The sequence below is a fragment of the Canis aureus genome, chromosome 17, assembly GCF_053574225.1.
Source record: "Canis aureus isolate CA01 chromosome 17, VMU_Caureus_v.1.0, whole genome shotgun sequence".
In the NCBI taxonomy this organism is placed as follows: domain Eukaryota; kingdom Metazoa; phylum Chordata; class Mammalia; order Carnivora; family Canidae; genus Canis; species Canis aureus.
In genome coordinates this window covers 33,841,711-33,863,705 of record NC_135627.1, presented here as the reverse complement: position 1 = coordinate 33,863,705, position 21,995 = coordinate 33,841,711, and the positions used below count along the sequence as shown (strand labels likewise).

Here is a 21,995-nt window from a genome sequence, read left to right as displayed (position 1 = left end):
AAGAAGCACATGAATCAGTAAGTGCATCTGTGGAGCCGGCCCTTTGCTAGGGGGGCTGCATTACCTCAGTGGAGCCTTGTGAGGGAAGTATCACAGGAGGCATGAAGGCTTAGAAAGGTTAGGTAATTTACCCAAGGCCACAGTGCCAGGAAGACCATGGTGACAGTTACAACTCTGTGGGTCATGAAAACCAGTCCTATAGCAAGGTCGATGACTACTCTGGCCCCATCCTTGGGTGCCCCTGCTGGGCAGGGTGCAGCTGAGATTGGGTGTTTCTTCCTGAGGTAGCTGTGAGCTCCTGAGTCAGAGGGAAAACACAAAAAAACACTTATGTGGAAGGCCTACAGAGATGATCTGGCATTAATATTCTATAACACACTTGCAATATTTGCAACATCCTTTATGATCCTCTCAGGATATTTTTATTACAATTATAGGTAACAGCCCCTGAAAGGTAACACCCGCAGGGCTCAATTTGCCCAAGCAACTACCATATTCTTTTCTTTACTTCTGCTCTTACATTAAAAAAAAAAAAAAAGTTTCAGGGCTTACATATTACCTTTGCTAATTTTGAAAGAGAAGGAAAACCTGCAGAATCAAAAGCTCAAATAGCTCACTTTAAAAGCACTTGAGAACAGGAGAAAGTTTTATGTGATTACATTAATAGCAGTGACAAATGCATGTAAAACACTTAACCATGGTCTGTGATGCAAAGAAAACCCATTTAGGTGTCATTCATCTTTTTCACATTAGTACAACGAGTACTCTCTGCTTTAGCTTCTCCTCAGACAACACTGGAATTACAATGCTGCATTTTCTAGAAGCCAGCTTCCTCACTTATTTGTAGTACACTTTAATAGAAAGGGTGAAGACTCTGAAACCCAAAATATGAAACGAAATCTTTCTTTCTCTCCAAGTATATCTCTCTCTTTTTTAAAAATCATTTTTAAAAAAAGATTTTATTTATTTATTTATTCATGAGAGACACAGAGAGAGAGAGAGGCAGAGACACAGGCAGAGGAAGAAGCAGGCTCCATGCAGGGAGCCTGCCGTGGGACTCGATCCCGGGTCTCCAGGATCATACCCCGGGCTGAAGGCTGCACCAAACCGCTGAGCCACTCAGGCTGCCCCCAAGTATATCTCTCTAACAACAACAACAGCAACAATAACAACAACAACAACAAAATTATATGTATTGGAAACTCTTTCTCATTGAAGGGACCTAATTTTTATTTACTGATTGGTTATCTCTAATACTTTTCCTCCAAAGGAAATAAATTATGCAAAATAAACTCTAAGTCCTGATAAGGTATTTCCAAACTGAGAATCATGAATGGAAACGAAATAGGGGATAGAAAAGAAATAAGGGATGGGGTGTAGAAAACCTGGGAGTCCCAGGGAAGAGGCAAATGAAGAAGGGACAGAGGGGTGAGAATGGTTGCTCTGAACATGCTTCCCACAACCCCTGAATCCAGCTTCTGCCACTCATGGACATGTACAGCATTAAGACTTCAAGAAACTTTAACAACTATCAGCACCACCCCCAAACACGCACACACTTGTGCGCATGTGTATACACTCACACACGCATGCACACACTCCTGTTTTATAGATGAGAGAAACTATATGATATGGTGGAAAAAATGTTTTTATTGACTCTCAAGAGACCTGCATCTAAGCAACTAATGATCTTGGCAGGTAACTCGGTTGCTCCAACCTTCCATTTCTATACCAGAGTAGAAGTTGGACTTGAAAATTCCATTGTCCCTTTCACTCTGGCTTATCTGAAAATCAGCCCTGGAGTTGTTACTTGTGCAAAGTCGCATAGCTATTTAGAGGCAGGGCCAGGGTAGATCTAGGGTCCCTGGAGAATCATTAAGGTTTTTATAGCTTCCTTTGGGTGGAGTGGTTTGTGAAGATGTTTATTCCGTGGGTTATTGCAAGCACCCATCTCTCTGAGCTGCCCTGTGTTTCTCTAAGCCTCTTTACAGTTTTGCCGTCTGTTTACAAATTTTCCTTGGCGGGTCAAGTCAGCCTGTATAAGATATCCCAGCACTAGCAGCCTGGCTCATTTCTACTGTGAAAGTGAGAAGCATAGAAAAAAGCCGTGTGTTTACTAATGGGAGCAAGAAGGCAACGTCTCACTAGAGCAGAAAGGAAATCAGACAGGTAAGTGCTTTGGAGCGCAGGGGTAGAGAATCAGACCCTCTGTCTCCCTGCACCAACCTTAGCCCATCCCCCGTAGCTGTACAGAGAGACTCAAGGACTCAGTGGACAGGAGATCCAATGTTGGCTATCTCTCCTCTCTGCCCTCCAAATACACATTTAAAGACTCCCAAAGGGATGTCTTGCAAACTTGAATTTCTGATGTGGAAGGAAATGTTTCCAGTTATTAAAAAAAATCACAACAAGCTCCAACATCACACAAAAGAGAACAAAATACTTAGGTTTGAAACTTTGAAGGAATATTAAATAAGAGATAGAATTTTGGCGATGCCAGATATGAATGCCAGTACTATAGGAAAGAGCATCATAAAACATATCAAGCCCAGGCAAAAATAAAACAAGCAAAAATAGAATATCATTTGAACTATAGCAGGCCCATAAATTCAGCTTCAAAATTACAAGCCAACACACATACCATATTGTACAACCAAGCCTGAAAAGGGGGAAATTAGCAATAAACCAAAAAGCTTTTTAAAAGTAACATAGTGAAGTAGAAAAAAAAAAAAAAAAAAGCCCACAAAGCTACAAAAGTCAGAATAAGTACTATCTGGGAAGAAACAGCAACAAATTATGTGATTTTCCTTTTTAAAGATTTTGGATTGCAGAGTACATCTAAGACAGTGGATGAGTCAATATGGGTGGGTAGGTTCAGTGTGTTTGACAAATAAGTTTTGCTTCTCACCAGGACATTTGGATACTACATAAATAGAAACCTTCTTTTCATCTCGGGAAGCATAAGGAAGTGCTTTCTCAGAGCGAATATTTTCCTCAAATCACTTGGAAAAGAGAAAGAACATTTATTTCCATGTTTCTCATATCTAGCAAACTCTACTGACCTTAGGTTGAACTCAAAAACATTGTTCTAGTGCTGCCTCTCTATAAATTCCAAACTTGCCTTTCTTTACCATCTGCCCTGGTCTTCGAAACATCATCGCCTGCACCACCTCCCACACTTAAGAATGCTTTTTTGTTCCACGCAGGGCTGGGGAGAATTCCCTCTGCCGGCAATGCCTGCCTGTGCAGCGGGGAGCGCGCAACCGCAACCGCAACCGGAGCCGAAGTCGGGCCAGCCTACTCGGGAACCTCTGTGGGGAACTCAGCGGGCTGGAGGTGGCCTAGCGGGCTCTGGGTGCTGAATGCTGGCGAGGACAGACTAGCTGCTTGTCAGAGATGTCCAGCCTGTAGTTCATACTTTCTGGAGCCTGGAGAGAACAGAGGACCCCTCCTCCCACCCACCCCCACCTGCACCCCAGAGTACCATTGACCTTGCTGGGCTGCTGTACTTCTGGAACACTGCTCTCCTCTCACATTTCATCCCCACCTCGTGTAGAAAGCAGTGGTACAGGCCACTCTGGGGCTGCCACGCCACCAGCTGCCTGTTGCCGAGGCCCAAAGCAGGTAGTGCAAGAGGTGGGTTGTGTTTTCGGAAGGTGAAACTTGACTCGCCAGCCAGTTGCTATCCGCGCCTTACCTGCAGCCCTCAGAGCCCTTCGAAATTTAAAATTCCAATTTGCCACTCACTGTTGGGGTTATTAAACTTATTTATTTCGAAGAGGGAGGGAGGGAGGGAGGACGAATAGAAATGTGCCCTAAAGAGCGAAAGGAATTGTCTGAAGGAAACGGATCTGGTGCTCGTGTTTTTCAATTTATTTGTTTCTCTGCTACTATTCTCTTTGAGTTTCTCTGGCCCACAGTTGGATCTAGAATCAGATCAGTATCCTTAGAAGGAAACTGAATAATTAAAGGTCATTCAATATACTGTCATTCTTTTATATAACCTCCAAGGGAAAGGCACTTAGGGCTAACAATGCTGTATGGTTCAATTTTGTAAAAGTAGAATTATCATTGTAATCCTAGAATGCCATGCTTTCTACTCAGCATAGGCCCTCATGCTCATTCTTAAATAGTTGCCTTTATGTTTATTTGCCAGGGTATGTAATAGGGTGATCATTCAAAGGCGTTTTATTTCTTCAAAGAGCCGATGTTTGAAAATCTCAAGTATCTGTACTTAATTGTCAACTGTATATATAATTGGCAAACATACGTACATATTTTACTGCCAAATATGTGTGTGTGTATTTGATTATGATGTGAATGTGTTTTTCTTAACGACACATTCTGCTTTCAAAAAACTCAGATTTTCTCTTGGATCAAATCTTAAGTAAAATATATGTTAGAATTTAATTGTTATTCACCTATTAACTATTGAAATTCTGTGAATATTGAACATTCCAGGAGTGTGGTATCGAACATAGGAATCCCATGGATTTTGTATGGTGGCCCTTTCTTGCTTGCCTGTAGAAATACCAGGGGAAGATCAGGCCACAATACATGCCTCTTTCTCCTGCTGGAGAATGTCCGGTTAAACAGGGCAGGAGTTCTCCACTTCTGGGCAGCATAAGCTGAACGAAGGGGAAGCTCAGTTGTAAGCTGTGCTAACAAATCTAGATACTATAGCTCTAGATTAGGCCATGTACAGTAGAAATGTTTGATTTTACATTAGCTGTTGCTTCCTGTCTGGAGGGATCCCAACATTTTTCACGGGATGCTACTCAGAAAATTAAATATTTGTATCACAAACTTAAGAGCTTCTGGAGCATTGAAGATCCTCTATGCTACAAGACACTTACTCAGGAACTTGGACCACCTCTGATCCTACGTGGCTGCCCAAGGACTGTGAGTATCCTTATCTCGCAGGAGCCCTGGCTAAGCACATTGCAAAGCAGGTAAGATTTGTCTTTCCTCCCATCTTGATCAATTTTATTCAGTACTCTAGTATTGAAAAAAATCAATAAAAAAAGACACTGTCACTGAGATTTTAAATAAAGTCCCACGTAAGGATCAGAGCTGCTCAAAGTATGAAACACAAATCTGGTAGTTTCATATATGGAATTTTGCTTATTCGTTTAAAAAATGCATCAAAAAGAAAAATAGATTATTTTTCTTTTTTTTTTTTTTTTTTGATTTTTTAGATTATTTTTCAACTTTACCTCCAACTACTTTATGTTCTGGCTGTTGTGCATATCTTAGCCAGGCTTGCCACCATTCAGAAATCATCCTTTTAAAATCAGCCCCAGTTAAAACTTCCATTCTCTGATAATTAAAATAATTCAGATTAAGATGAGAATAAAGTTTAGCTCCATCCATTTAAAAGTGTTTGTGACCATAAATCAATCTTTAATTATTGGAACATACGGTGAAGCGGCAGGCATTCTTAATTTCCTCACAAGCTCTTTGGCACTCTCTTTACCTATTTATCTCATTCTTCAAGGAGTAGAGTATATGGAAGCAGTTTTTCTGTGCCAGAGAATCTCATGAGCTTCCGTCTTCTTCCTTTCTGGAATCCCTCTGTTTCTTCTTGGCTTCAGAAGGAAAAAGAGTCACCAATTTGTGAGAGTGTGTGTTGGGCACAGGTAGCTGAATTCTCAAAACCGGTTTGAGAAGCCTTGAGTCTGAGAGAGAGATGCTTTGCTTTTATTCCTTATCTAAGAAATTGTCTTGAGAGATTTACTTTTGGGTTAAAAACACCAAAATGTTTGAAAGCTCAGCAACATGCTCAAAACTAGAGACGGTGATCGTAGTATCATGGAGACAGACTGGTTTGCCTCCCACTCAAGGCCATGGCTTGGTTGCTCACTGGCAGTGAGGCAGCGTGCTGAGGGTAGCTGTCCAGGCTAATAGAAAAACATGGCATTTGGAATAAGAAAGACTTGAGCGTAAATATACTAATTTGGCCACTTCCCAGAAGGGTGATTTTGTGTTGATTACTGAAACTCTCTGAATTGTCTCTGTTTCCTCGTCTATAAAATGGGCTATTAACCCTAGCTCAAAGAGGTTGATGTGCCAGTGAAATGAGATGTGAAAATTGCTGAGCACATCGAATCCCATCTCTGAGAACTGGTCTGAAATTAAACAGATGACACAAAATTGTAGTTTCTCTAAGACATTCCTTAGGCCTCTACCCTTCCACATGATTCTGGATTTTGATTTAGGGGAGTCCAGAGGTAATTATTTCTTTGCCATCCCCAGCCCCTGCCACTCTTGCGGGGTGGGGGGTGGGGGGTGGTTAGGGAAGAGATAAGGTAGGACTCCTCTCTGCATTTAGTCTGGCCCCACATCTGTAACAGGAAGCCAGGCTTCTCCGGAATTCAGAAATCCCTGCAGGGCTAGGTCCACCCCCTGGGACACCTGCTGTCTCAGAAGCAAAGCTGAAGGTCAACATCTTGGGAATGTCTCTCCTCCTTTCTGGTCAGACCCCAATCTCCATTCCTGCTGCACATTAGAAATTCGTATGGAACTTTCAGAAACACTAATAACAAGGCTCTATGGCCAGAGATTCTGACTGAAAGGCCCTGTGTTAGGGCCTGAGCAATGGTATTTTTTTTTTTAAACTGCCTCAGGTGATCCTACTGTGCAGCCAGAGCTGAGAACTGCTACTCCAGATAGTACAGATCTAAATGATTTGGAGATGTTTGAGAGGTCAAGGTTGCAGTAGGAGGTGTCTGATAATTTGATACTGGGGAACCCTGCCTCTCTCAGGTGCTTCAGCCATTGAGGTGAGGGCGAGAGAGAAGGAAGTGGAGTAAAATGAGCTCTACCTGGAGCGAGTCCTGGGCAATATCTGCTTGTCTGCTTGTGGGCTCCAATTTTCTGAGTAGCTGTTGAATAACAGAGCGTTGCAGATTTTCTTTTTTTTTTTTTCACAACATAACTCCAGAAGCCTCATTTAAGCTGATGTCATTATGGACTTTTAAATCTCCTGCCTACATTTAGTTCCTTTATTTCTGAATTAAGAAGTACTTAAAACGTAATGACTTACTTGAATTGCTCGTTCTCTAATGGCGGTTGCAGAGCTGTGCTCTTAAACCACTGCACACGGAGGATATTTTGATCAAGCCAGAAAGAGCAACATGAAAGCATTCGAATTATGGGAACAGAACCAAGATGTCTTGATTTCCAGTCCTCCCTGTCAAGTAAACCACATAATAAAATTCAAAGAGGGCTAACCCTCTCCTTGAAATAGTGAAATGTGCGTGTCTTTTCTCTTGCTTTTACTGACATAGATCTCTGACCAGACATAATGATCACATTTCTTTTCTGCCTCATCTGATGAAAACCTTTTTCACCCAATGAAGTCCAATTTCTACTTCCATTCTTGTTTATTTACACCTCCAAATAAACCGAGTATCCTTTTGTTAGATACCATGGCTCCCCTAGGTGACTAGATACCACCCCTCTCTCCCAGTGAACAAAGCTTCCATCTGAGTAAATAGTAATCTTAAGCATCTTATGAGAACAGAAACTGTATTTACTCGGTCACTGTTAAATAATCAGAAGCCACCTTAAGGACGATATAAAAGCTAACATTTAATGCAAAAATAAATATTTCTGACTTAGATTTCTGCACAAGGAGGGGATGCATTTAACTACCTGATCTCAAACCAAAGGGCTTCACTGTCCTTACACTACCCACCCTCATCTCCAAAAGATATTAATATCAATTGTCAGGGAGAAAATTTATAACTTGGACTTCTGATATAACCAGGATGGATTTAATTACCTTCGGTCAATTTGGGCAGGAGAGCATAAGTGTAGTCATGAAAATAAGCTCCTACTAAATCAGGACCTGTCTCTAATCCTAATGACGATAGGGCTAAAGAAAAGAACTTTTTAACATACAACTTGCAGATGGTGACTGTCATAGGAGCCGTGGGTAATATTCCCATAAAGGAGAGGGTTTCAGAAAGCAAGCTCTCAAGGTTAATTACAGGTTCACTCTGCACAGTGGATTCCTTCATTCCATAAATATATATTGAGTGCTAGTCACTTATTAGACACAGCACAATGAGTTTATTGGAGGTGTAATATTTCCTTAGGCAGGCGTGGTGACTCTGTTAAGTAGATCAGCTGGACCTACTTGGGCTCAGTGTACCCTGAGTTTAAAATGATCTCTGCGTCCAAGGTCCCAGGGAAGCCTTATGAATCATGTATGAGTTTCTTGGAAAATCATCTGTTTATTTCCGATTTCAACTTTGTTTTTATAGTGTTGGACTCCACAAACTTAGAATTCATGACATTTTCTATTTATAGTCACTTCACTGATACATGTCCTTGATTTTGTGTTCTCTTCTTATATTTGCTAGAGGCTTGTTGTAGTATTTATCAGTATAAAAAATAGCTACACATACAGATTATTGTTCTCCACCATAAACATATAAAGCATATATTATTAAGTTAAAAAATCAGGGTACAGAACAATATGTTTATTGGAATGGAGAGTATGGGGGGCTGAAGAAGAAAGTCAGCTTTTATGTCCCCCTTCTGTACCATTTGCATTCTTTAACATGGTTAACTTTAATAACAATGATAAGAATGGGGTGCCTAAGTGGCTCAGTGGTTGAGCATCTGCCTTGGGCTCAGGGCATGATCCCTGGTCCCAGGGGATCAAGTCCCACATGGGGCTCTCTGTGGGGAGCCTGCTTCTGCCTCTGCCTATGTCTCTGCCTCTCTTTGTGTCTTTCATGAATAAGTAAATAAATAAAATCTTTAAAAAAAACCACCAATGATAAAAATAGCTGTTTTAAATGAATTGGAAAATCCAGATTGACATTAAACAATGTCCCTTAGCTCACTGGTTGGAGGTCCAGTGGTGTCAGCCCTATGGGCTTAGCTTCAGTTCTACCGAACTCGATTGTGCTCTTGATAACTGGCAGTGTGTCATCAGGGTGGATTGCCAGACACTTAGGAGAAGTCACTTGATCAACTTGTCCTTGGCACAATGGCCATTCTGAAAATAGATATACTCAGATGAAATGAGGTATATTAAAAACGTATCCCAAATGTTCAGTTAACTGAGTGAGTGTTGTATTTGAAAAACATGTTTTAAACTGTGGAATTGTCTTCTGTTAAAGTGAAAAGCCCTGCCTGAATTATAGTATTTAGTTTGGAGACATGTTTTTTAATGATCTGTAGTGTCCTTCTGGGCTGGCTTGCCCCTGCCCTGTCTTGTTTAGGATTTCTAAGCACTTGGGGCCTGTGCCAAAGCAGGAAAGAGTCCTGTGTCTGGAAGTGAGAGAAAAAGGACAGGTAGACAAATTTACTACTACAAATACACACAGACAAGAAACTAGGAAAAATCTTTTTGCTGCAAATGTGACATACGTAAGGTTAGCCTTTTTATAAAAAAAAAGATGAGCTTTTCCAAATGTATGCAACATACGTGAAGATAAATGGGCAAAGGCTACAAATCAACAGTTCTCAGATGAGGAAATATGGTTTATTCATTCATTAATTTGGTAAAATTTTGTTTGAGTCCTTGAGATAGGAGCCTCATACATTTGTCATGAGGTCCCTGAGGGAGACTAATAAATGTTCCAAATGAGGGGGAGAGGCCCTCACCTCCTACACATTAGGAGGCTCCATCAGTATTGCAGGTCTTGTGACCACAGAGAGCAACTCTTTAAGACAAATGGACTTGCTAGAATTATTGCTGGTACTTCCCTACCACAGAGGAGTATTGTGTACTATGCATACTCAGTTTGTAGCTTTCAGATATCTAGACTCGCTGTAATTGACCACAGGAAACATCAAGTCTTACTCGGTGACTTTCTTTAGCCTCTGGGCCTCATTTCCAGCATGTAGCATTTCCATTGGGCCACACATTCTTGGTTGTCCCCTCCTCGCCTTCTGCTGGCTAGTTATTTTGCAGTAATTTAGGACACAGAGATTAAGGATATAGTTTAGGATAAGAGTAAAGAGGAAGCAATAGGGACAGAGTAGATCAATTCATAAACTACTTCAGGGACTCTCTTGACAGAACTTGACGATTTATTGGATGGAGGCTGTGGGTGAGATAAAGGGAGGAGTGACGATGGATGGCACCCAGGTTTTTGGTGTCAGCACCTGGGGGATCATAGTGCCAGTAACCAAAATAAAAAAAGTTACAGGAAAAAGAATATGAGGAGAAGATGTATTCAGTTCCGAACATGTTGAGTTTGAGGTATCTGTGAGATACCAATGAAGAGATGTCGAGAAAGTTTTGGTTATACTCATCTGGAGTGAAAACAGGCAGATCTAGGCTGGAGATACATATGTAGTTGTCATCAACATAAAGATGGGCATCACGCCATCCACGGGTGTGGATGAAATTGCTTAAGGCATGTTTGTAGTATGAGATGATAAGTGGGCCCAGGCTAGAGTCCTGAATAACCCCAATTATTTAGGGATGGGTCAGAAAGGAAGAGCTGATAAAATAGCAAGAGAAGTAAAAGGAAAATTGGGAGTGTGCCTTTGTTCATTCTGATCCTTTTCCCTGGAGTGACCTCCCTCTCTTCTTTGCCTGGTAAAACACAGCTAATCCTTCAAGACATCTCAAATGTCTCGATGAAGCAAAACTTTCTTGATTTCCTCTCTACTTTCCCAAGTGCCATAAAAGCTCTTCCCTTTTCTCTGCTTCTATAGCATTTCAAAAAAAAAAAAAAAGCAAAATTTTGAACATGGCCACTGAGGACACCTCCAGCCACTCTCTCCACCATTTCCTGAGCTAATACATAGGAAGAATATGACAGGTGATTCAAATTCATCCTTGTTTCCTAGCTCTAAGCAACACATATGAAACGGTCAATAAGTGGCATTGAAAAATTATACCTCATCCTGACAAAGGTTTTGGCCCAATGGGACACATTATTCATAAAAAATATCCAGAAAAAAATTAAAAACTTTTGATAATAGAATCTATTTCTCTTATGGCATTGCAAATTAGTTCGTTGTTATTCATGCCACACCTACTTCCCAAAAGGATTTGAGATGGCTTGCAATGAGTCATATGAAAAATTGGATCTTTAAAAACGGCATGAAAGCATCATGCAATGGGAAAAGGTGATAACATTACCTGATAAGTTCGACCATGGACATTTGCAGCAATTGAGAGTAAGATAGAATTTTGCACTTCTTACCAGACGAGGTGATACGTTCTCATTTTTTGAACAGCCCTGGGATTTTCGTGGAACTTCGTGTAGGTGGAAGATAGCACACAGAAGCACATTATTCAGGCGAGCTAAAATTCTGCTGGACTTAATTATATCCTTTAACTATTTATTTGCAATGCTGTATATAATAAATGTGCTTATAAATGGTCTGTGACTTAGAACAACAACAACAACAACAAACCCAACAACTGCCTCACTTGCAGAAAAAAACTAAATAGACCTTCTGTCCTGCAGAAGAGGATTCTTTTTTAAGGTAAAAACATTTTAAGCTATATCATAATTGTTCGTTTTGAATGTGTTGCTTGAGAACATATGATCAAAAAATTCCATAAATTTATAACCCTTAAATGCTTTTTTAAAAAGATTTATTTTATTTATTTATTTGAGAGAGAGATACAGAGACGGAGATAGCGAGAGAGAACATGAGGGTGGAGGAGAGGGAGAAGCTGACTCCTCATTGAGCAGGTGGCCTGACCTAGGGGCTCAGTCCCAGGACCCTGGGATCATGACCTGAGGCAAAGGCAGATGCTTAACTGACTGAACTACTCAGGTACCCCTTAAATGTTTTTTTTCCTACTTATTAAAACATAATAGTATCTTGATGTGTTTTCAGGGATGGCACAAATATTCACCAAAGATTACGTATATAGTATAGACAGTGCTCAGTGAACACCCAAGTTTTAAATGTTTTTGCACTAATTCCAAGAATCTTCTGATCAGACATTGGGAACCATTAACTAGGTTAGCGGTTTTCCAATTATTATTATAATTGCTTGTTTAGTGTAATTGGCCATGTAGCTCTTTGTCCAAAGAGCTCCTACTCTGAAGATCAACAAATTATAGCTCTAGTTAAGACTGAAATTGGAGCCCACCTGCTTGGGGTCCAGAGAGGAATTTATCAAAACGTCTGTTAATAACCCATCAAAATTTACTAAAGAGAAAATATTAAATAACACCAACTTTCCTGCATGATGATGAGTAGTTTGGCATTTAATTTAGCTTCAGCATATTCATTTAAATATCCATGGCTTTGAAACAGGTACTGTCTTTATTTTTACATATCCAAAATTACCAATGTCTTCTGAGAACTGTCCTAAGGTCCTAGAAAATTCTTTAGGTGATATGTTAGTCAAACATTTGGACTTCAAAAAGAAATTGATACTTAGTCTACAAAATCAGATGGAATTTAGATTTTCAAACTTCTGCCAAAAGAAAGGGAGCTCTGAGGTAAATTCCTTCTCTAAATTTTTATGTTCCACCTGCTGCTACTGCATCACAGGTCACACTCTATAATTTTATTCTGTGACAGAATTTCCCTCTTCTTGATATTGCTACAGTTCAAAAGAGATGATTTTGATTTCTGATTTCTTTAAAGCACCTTCATTTATCAATTTTGATAGAACACAAAGAATTCAAGAATCTTTCTTGATGTTTGTGGGTTGTTTTTTTTAATATTTATTTATTTTAGAGAGAGAGAGAGAGCAAGGGGGAAGGGCAGAGGGAGAAGGAGAGAGAATTTCAAGCAGACTCGCACTGTGCACAGAGCCTGAGGTGGGCCTTGATCTCATGGCCCTGAGATCAGGTCTCTGAGATCACAACATTGAGATCAGGACCTTGAGATCATGACCTGAGCCAAAACCAAGAATCAGGCACCTAATTGACCTGCAGGCACCCTGCTTTTGGTGTGTTTTAAACATATACACTTACACACCCTCAAATTACAGCGAAAATCCATTTGTGAAATAATGTCTTTATTCTTCCTTCACCAGCCAGCACTTCTGAATCAGCACTAGTGTCATTGGGGCATATCCCACATCATGGATCTCTGTTCTGTGATTTCACGTAGATACTGGATCCTGAGAATTTGCTAAAACTCAAGCTCCTTGAGGGCAGAGACAGTTTCCTATGGAGCCTGTATTTCAGGCAGCATTTAATATAGTGTGAGTTTGTAGAATTTAATTCAATTAAATGTAGACCTCATAGGAAATAGCATAGGGGAGGGGAGGGAAAACTGAATGGGAAGTCATCAGAGAGGGAGAACAACCATGAGAGACTCTTAACTATAGGAAACAAACTGAGGATTACTGGAGAGGAGATGGGTGGGGGATGGGGTAATTGGGTGATGGGCATTGAGGAGAGCATGTAATATGATGAGCACTGAGTGTTATATACAACTGATAAATTGTCGAACACTAAAAAAAGTGAACAAATAAATGTAGATCCCCATCCAAGTGTATAGGAGGATAAATGCGTTTTTGCTGTCCTCTCCACCTTTCCTTTTTTTTTTTTTTTAAGATTTTATTTATTCATGAGAGACAGAGAGAGAGAGAGAGGCCAATACTTAGGCAGAAGGAAAAGCAGGATCCCCGTGGGGAGCCAATGTGGGACTCGATCTCAGGACCTCAGGATCATGACCTGAGCCAAAGGCAGACGCTCAACCACTGAGCCACCCAGGCATCCCTCCTCTCCACCCTTCCAATCCCATCCTCCCATCTGTCATCCTCAGCCACACGTCTGCATGCCGCTCCCCCGGCCCCCACCCCCACCTCCCACCCCTTCGCCATCATCATGAACTTCCTTTAGTTCTGAGCATGCTTCTCTCTGGACTTGCCTTTGGCCTTATGCAAATTCTATTCCTTTTGACTGAAATATCCTTTCCCATCTTTTCCCTGGCTGGATCATACTCATTTTTAGGTCTATTATTTTGCGTCTTCTCTGGCAATACTTTATAACTCTCCAAGTCTGAGTAAGTAGCCTCCTATGATATCATAGCCTCATGACACTATTTGTCATTGAAGTAGCCCCACTAGATTATGAACTTGCGGAGGGCAGGCAGGGTTTGTTACTCTATTTACCCACATATTTTCAGGACCTTGGTACAATTATTGAGATCTAGTAGGTGCTCAATAAATATTGGATGGATAAACAAGTGAGTGAATGAGGAAGTGCAATGACCCGGAACCTTTTCTCGAGAGTCCTTTCTCCCAGAATCTTTTTAGCCGTTACGACTTCAGTTTTGGCACAGTGGCATTGTTTTAGGTAAAGTTCTGTTCATTTATTTACTAAAAATACTGCAGAAATTGCTCATGAAGCTGGAAGTGCTAGAGAATGAAATCTTGAAGCCATGTTCACATCATTCTTCTGTGTAGACAAGGATGGAACTAGGGTTCCTTGTCTTCAGCTGAAGGATGTCAACTTAGCCTTTCTCCATTCCTACTTTGTCAACTCGTATGCCCCTGGATATGGGAGTGCACTCTCTTCATTTTCATTCATTCAGCAAGTATTGATGGAGGGTCTTTTTTTTTTTTTTTTTTTAAAAAAAGGCCATGACTTGAGAGCCACTTGAGAACCAAAATTCCTCTGATTTCTGTCATCATCTCAGCAATCATGAGCCAGAAAATGCCAGGCAGAGAATGGGTAAAGGGAAAACCCTTACAAACCATTCTGAGAGTGCTCTGTAAGTTTATACATATGTATTGGCAAAATCCTTTGATCAAGTCTCAATATGCGCCTTTCCTCAACTTAAGGGATCCATCCTCTTTAAAAAAAAAACAGATTAAGGCACACTCTGGAGCCATCTGGAAGAAGATACTGGCTGATTAGGGTTCAGTCTCTCTCCTTACAGAACAGCTTACACAAAATTACACTGAATAGAGTTTCAGAATCAAGCTGCTTCTCCCTTTTCCTTTTACAATATGTACTTTACAGAATGCATAGTGATCTCTTAAGACATTTTTGTCTTTTATTTCCTAGTCTCTTTCTGACAGAAATTCTTTTCTTTGCAGAGAAATAAGGCTTTTCTTTCATTGCCTCTATTCCCTTGATGACATGAAGTATTCAATCACAACCAATTTACAGATAATGTTGTGCTAGTTTCTTGTGTGTGTTTGTCAGTTTCGTCACCTGTGCCAGATTGTCAAATGCATGCCCTAGATAACGTCGGTACTTTAGTCAACAAGTTTCATCATGCTTCCCAATGGAAATGTGGACATTTTCTTCTCAGTTTGTTTTCTTGCCTGTACCTTTTTGGGTATCTGAATTGGATGCTCTTCGCCTGGCCAGCGCCTCTTGCTCTGTACTCCTTCTAGTTATACAGTTAACCCAGTTGTTAGCTATTTGTCAATCAACTTATGAATGAGGTGTCATCGCATCATTTCCCTGAGTCCCTGTGGGTCTTCAGCTGAGAAATACAGAAGGGATGAGAACAAAGCAAACCTTCTACTATCAGGTCAGGAAAGTGTCTGGTGGATCTTCACTCAGAGGGTCTCTTCTGATTTGATCAGTGGCAGTCAGCTGAGCTGAAGCTCTTCAAGTGGTTCCCATTTTCTTTCCCCCTAAAGGAAAGGAAAAATCCAAATGATATTAAATGCCACAAAGAATCTGGCCATCCATTTTTTCAGCGTCATTTGGGTAAAGCAGCTTGATAATTTTTCCTTGGAAGTGCAGATTGGGAATAATTTTTGTTTTGGTGGCGGGTGGCGGGGAAGAGCTTAGTGCTAGTTTTCTTGATCTCATCCATATTAGTGACCTAAATCACCTTGCTAAAAATAAAGCAAAAGATAAGATGCAAGGGAGCTACAAACTATGGATTGCTAACCTACAGATCTCTATCTGTATATTTATGCATCAAGACTGTCGTTTTTTCTCTCTTAGTCAATAGCAGGGGCTGTGTGGCATGCTTGCTGCCTCTCCCTCATTAAGTTGACAACTGTAGGGGCACCTGGATGGCTAAGCGGCTTAAGCATCTGCTTTTTGCTTAGGTCATGATCCTAGGTTCCTGGGATCGAGTACCACATTGGGCTCCTGCTCCACAGAGAGCCTGCTTTTTCTTCTACCTCTCTCTCTGTCTGTCTCTCATGAATAAATAAATAATCTTAAAAAAAAGTTGACAACTATAACTGAAAAGTTGGCATGTCCCTAATCTGCAGCACAAGGTGGCACCTAACTGTGATCAGTTGATGACCAGTAAGTGGGAAGCAGCTATGGTTAGGGCAAGAGTTAGAAGTGCAAGTACTGGGTTCGATGGTCTCTCTGCAGGGCTGACTTTATTAGCATGCATCCATAGGCAGTCACTTAAAAGAATCTTGTGCTTGGTTTAATACTCTGCTGTTGCCTTCTTGAAATTCTTAGTAATTTCTGAAGAAGGTACCTCTTCATTTCATTCAATTTTCATTCTGTGCTGAGCTCACAAAATTATGTAGCCTGTTCTTTCCTTAAGATGTATTGTTGAGACATAAAAGAGCAGTAAAGAAAAGTGAGTACATCATGGATGAAAGAGCAGCCCTATATATCCTTTAAACTACTGCCACTCCCCCCATTCCACTCTCACTTACGTACATACTGAGAGACAATTTTGAGAGTGGTTAAGAGTAAAGACTCTGTAGCTAGATTACTTGGGTTTAAAACTTACTGTAGGAGAGTTACCATACTTTTTGGTACCTTAGCATCTTCATCTGTAAAATGGGCTTAAAAAAAGTGTATATCTCATAAAATCTCCATAAGGATTGAGTGATTTAACAAATAGAAAGTCCTTAGAGTACAGCCTGGCCCTTAGTAATGCTAGATTATTGATTGTGTTATTATTATTGATTTAGGTTGTGCTGTTTTTATTTAATTAGATTGTGTTTGGAAGGCTATACAATAAACTAATAAAAATGTTTCCCTTTAAAAAGGGGGACTAGGGAACAGAAATAGGAGCAGGAGTGGTTTTTATAAGACTCAAAACTTAAGGGCCCCTTTAGGAAAGGCGATAGATATTATAAATAAAAATAAGGTAAACATTTATTTTTTTAAAGATTTATTTATTTCAGAAAGAGAGAGAGAGCAAGGCGAGGGGCATTGGGAGAGGGAGAGAGAATCCTCAAACACACTCCCTATTGAGCATGGACCCTGACGTCAGGCTCCATCCCAGGACCCTGAGATCATGAAAGGAGCCAAAGTCAAGAGTTGGCCCCTTAGCCAACTGAGCCACCCAGGTGCCCCAAGACATTTATTTTTAAAGAAAACATTTTTAATGCTGAAAACACTGAAAATGTAGAAAAAATAGTATCTTTATCAAATGACTAACAAAACTCTAAACACTTTCCTCATATTTTTGTTGTATTTTCTTCACCTCATCATGTAACAGTTTTATAATATTTTTTTCGATAAGAAAAGGAAGGTATTTCTATTTCTTGTGAGAATAGAAAGATAATTCAGTTTTTTCTGTCTCTCTATATTTTAATCATTGTTATTGAGGTATAATTAACATATTATATAAAATTTATCACCATGAGTGCACACTTTGGTGATTTTTTTTTTTTTGGTAAATTTATATAGTTGTACAACATGCTTTAAAACATTTCCATTAACCCAAAAGTTTTCTTATGTCCCTTTGCACTTCCTTTGTGAAATTTCTTCCTTGGTGTTTTGACGCTATGTGAATGGAACTTTTTTCTTAATTTTATTTTCTGATTGTTGCTAATATTTCATGCAATTGATTTTTTTGTTTATTGGTATTGTATTCTGCAACTTTGCTTATTATAGTAGTTTTAAAAAATATATTTCTTGTGATTTTCTACATATAGGATCATGTCATCTGCCAGTAGTTTTACTTTCTCCTTTCCAATTTACATGCCTTAAATTTTTATTCCTACATTATTGCATTGGCTAGAACCTCCTGTACTATGTTGAATAGAAGTTGTAAGAATGAACATTCTTACTTGTTTCTTTTCTGTGGGGAAAAGCACACAACATTTTACCACTAAGTATGATGTTCATGATAAGTTTCCTTGTTTTGTTTCTAATGTCATTAACAGGTTGCAAAAAGTCCCTTCTATTCACTATTTGTTGAGAGCTTTTATCACAAATGAGTACTGATCTTGTCAGATGTTTTTGCTGTTTCTATAGAGAGGATCACAAAGGTTTGTCTTTTATTCTGTTAATATGATATATCGATCCATTTTCAGATGTTAAACGAACTTTGGATCCTTGGGAAAAGCGTACAATCCTTTTTCATATATTGCTGAATTTAGTTTGCTAATACTTTGTTGTTGTTTTTAAAAAATATTTTATTTATTTATTTATTCATGAGAGACACAGAGAGAAAGGCAAAGACATAGGCAGAGAGGGAGCAGGCTCTCTGAGGGGAGCCTGATGCAGGTCTCAATTCCAGGACTCCAGGATCACAACCAGAGCCAAAGGCAGATGCTCAACCACTGAACCACCCAGGTGCCCCTGCTAATACTTTGTTGAAGATTTTTGCACTTACACTCACGAGGGACATTGTCTTATAGTTTTCAGTTCATGTAATGTTTTTGTGTCTTTGACAACAGGATAATACCAACCTCATAAAATGAATTAGTAAGCGTCCTCTGTTTTCTAAATGAATTTGAATAGTATTGGTATCATTTCTTTCTTAAATATTTAATAAAATTCACCGCTGAGTCTGTCTGGAGTAGGTCTTTTCTTTGAAGAAAAATGCTGATTTACTGATTCAATTTCTCAATTTTTTTATAAATCTAGTCAGATATTCTGTTCTTGGGAGATGTATAAAACATCTGTGACTTTCACACAGTTTGGATTCACCAGTTTCAGAACTGCTAATCTTTTGTGATTAACAAATTGAGGAATTCTTACAAGTATCAGGTACTAACCAATTGTGCCACTGGAGCTATTACATATTGAGGAATTCTAATAAAGTCTATCTTATGCAATTCCTATCAATAAAAGGGGGGAAAAGAGCCCTGTGGAACATTGATAATTGCATACACCATACGATTGAGTATAATCCTGGTAAGAGACAACTTCTGTTTTGCCTAGACATCAGTGGGAACAGAAACTCCTTCTACAAGTTTTACTTGGCTGCAATAAGAATTTGCTACTAACTAGCTTCTGGTTCCATGTAATTCATAACTGGTTTCACTTCCACTTTGCACATCCCTCCAGTGCTGAGTGCTTGGTACTCTGGTGAATCTTTATATGATGTGAGATCTGGTCCTCTGGTCTGGGTACCTTTGTATCATGATGCCATGTGAGCTAGAGAAATGGTCAGTGGGATTATTTGTTGAAGTCAATGTAACTTTGAGACTGCTAGTAATAATGTAACTACATGCAGAAGTTATTGCCAACCACATTAAAAATATCCCACTAAACCCAAGCTGAGAGTATCCCCAAGTCAATTTCCCCCTTACTTAGAATTCTAAAATGCCTGTGGCCACTTCAGTGCCAACAAAAAGAGAGAAAGCATGACAGAGCAGGACTGGAAAGAAACCATTTTCTGTACCAACTGTGATGAAATTATCTAACTTTTGCAAATATAAAGATTTTAGCTGTGTGAACATATTTCTGGGTCCATTAGAGTTGTAGAAGGGGTCCATGCAAATGAGGAGCTCCAAAGTTCACTTTATGGATTTCATGGTAAATGGTAAATCAGCTTCAGCCTCTGGGTAGAAGAAAGATTGACTCCAAAAAGTACTGGGTTTCAAAACTTCTTGGCATATCTTATAAGGTGTGCAATGGATTTATTGAATAAAATTCTGGACTTTAATTTTCTCATGCATAATAAAATGAACAGGGGCTCCTGGGTGGCTCAGTGGTTGAGCATCTGCCTTTGGCTCAGGTCATGGTCCCAGGATCCTAGGATTGAGTCCTGCATTAGGCTCCCCTCTGCCTATGTCTGCCTCTCTATCTGTGTCTCTTATGAATAAATAAATACATTTTTTTTTAAAAAAGGAACAACAATAATTATTGACATTTATTCACCACTTCCTGCATGCTATGCACTTTAAGTGCATTATCTCAAGTCTTCCAACGTTTTGAAATAGGCTTTGTTAAAATCCCTATTTTACAATGAAGGAAACTAGGTAACTTTCCTGAAACTTACTAGTGATTACCTCATATCATTGTTCCGTGCAGTTAATGTGAAAATAAATAATAAAGGTGACTTGTACACTCTGAAACACTACACCAATCCTTATCAGAAAGAGCCCTTATCATAAGTGTGAGAAATTCGTCAGCTCACCTGTAAGTCAGGGGAGCATTAAATGCCCAATCAGACTGAGCAGTCAGGTCCTATAGTGTCTTCAGCCAACCACAACTGCTCACCAAGCTACAAGTCAATTGATGGACAATTGTATACAGTATAGTAATGGTTTTCAAACTTTACTCAACATATGAATCATGAAGAGGGAATTGTGTTTTTTGAAATAAAGAGTTCTGGGATTCATCTCCAGATATTCTGATTCAGTCGGTTCAGGACTAGCCTTCAGGACCTGCATTTTTATTAAACATTCTGGATAATTTTGATGTAGGGGTTTTTGGGTTGTATATTTAGCACAGAGAAATTGGCTCATTGGGGAGGGAGCTACTAGCTGACTTGATGTTATTATTATTATTTTTTATCTTTATATCCCAACCTTAAGAAAGAAAGAATGAAAGAAAAATGTGTTTACCCTACCTACTGGCTAATGCTCCCAGGATTTCAATCCTTCTGGGGAGGTGATCTTGCATTGTTATATATTATTCATATTTTACTGAGTGAGTTTCACATATTTTCTTGTGAGAGCAGGTTTTGATAAGAATTAAATATGAGGACAGTAGACATTGCAATTAATGAGGTCTTTCCAAGGAAAAAAGGGCATGCAATTGGGAGAACAAAGTAGCCAATTTCTTTATTTTTTTTTTAAGATTTTATTTATTTATTCATGAGAGACACACACACACACAGAGAGAGAGAGAGAGAGAGAGAGAGAGGCAGAGACACAGGCAGAGGGAGAAGCAGGCCCCATGCAGGGAACCTGATACGGGACTTGATCCTGGGACTCCAGGATCACGCTCTGGGCTGAAGGCAAGCGCCAAACCGCTGAGCCACCCAGGGATCCCCAAATTTCTTTATTTTACCTTTACAGAGTAATGCCAGGCAGGATCAGACAGTAATTTGTTTCTTTATGGAACAACTATGGGCGAACTATGGTAGTAATTCTGATGGCTTGGAATCCAGTTGGAGGAATAGGAAGATTTGAAGCTTAGGATCGATTATTAAACTCAGAGCCTAAGAACAGACTGAAGTCACTATTATATGGGGACTATATGTCAAATTCCCCCAGATTAGAGATTTTGATATTTTCTGTTGAATTTGCCTGAGACCAGATATTACTAAGGTACCTTGAGATGTAAATCAAATTCAGTTGGACCATATTTCAGGTGAATATTTCAGGAGCCTCTGAGTTCTTTCTCTTTCTAGAGCAGGGATCAGCATTTTTTTTTTCTATAAATGGCCATATGGTAAATATTTTTAGCCTTGTAGGTCATACAATCTCTGTCATTATTATTCAATTCTCCATTGGAGCAGCCATAAACAATATGTAAACAAATGAGTGTGGGTCTGTTCCAATAAAACTTTATTTATAGAGACAGGTGGCAAACAGATGCAGCCCAAGGAATAGGTTGCCAACATCTGTTCCAGAAGGTAGAGAGAGCTTAGTGCTTACTTGGATATCTCTAGTTCTGAGTTCTTTCTTCTGCTGAATTAGTTTAATTTATTGGTCATTTTATCATCTCATGAATCTCTCCCTATTCACAATTTGTAAGGAAAGAAATGGAGCTCAAATAGCCCATGTGGAAGGTTATTTACACTGAGATCCAATCAGGCACCCATGTCTAACCATGAGGCATTTCTTGTTGGTAACTTGCTTGGCACGTCCAAATTGTTATATAATTCTCAGCTGACTCACTCATTTTGATGTGGAAAACAGGTTGTACCACCTCATTCATACTGAAAGAAGCAGGAATGGAACCAATGGC

General features: G+C 39.6%; 1 protein-coding gene across 1 annotated transcript in view; it reads left to right on the top strand.

Annotated features, from left to right (window-relative positions):
- The first annotated feature begins 1,996 nt into the window (after nt 1-1,996).
- The window catches only part of LOC144287905 (uncharacterized), a 54,601-nt gene continuing 34,602 nt past the window's right edge, over nt 1,997-21,995 (top strand). Inside the window, exons 1-2 of the mRNA XM_077855396.1 lie at nt 1,997-2,169; nt 3,207-4,952. Coding sequence (XP_077711522.1) covers nt 4,839-4,952 — 114 coding nt within the window. The 5' untranslated portion in view covers nt 1,997-2,169; nt 3,207-4,838. The remainder of the gene's footprint in view (nt 2,170-3,206; nt 4,953-21,995) is intronic.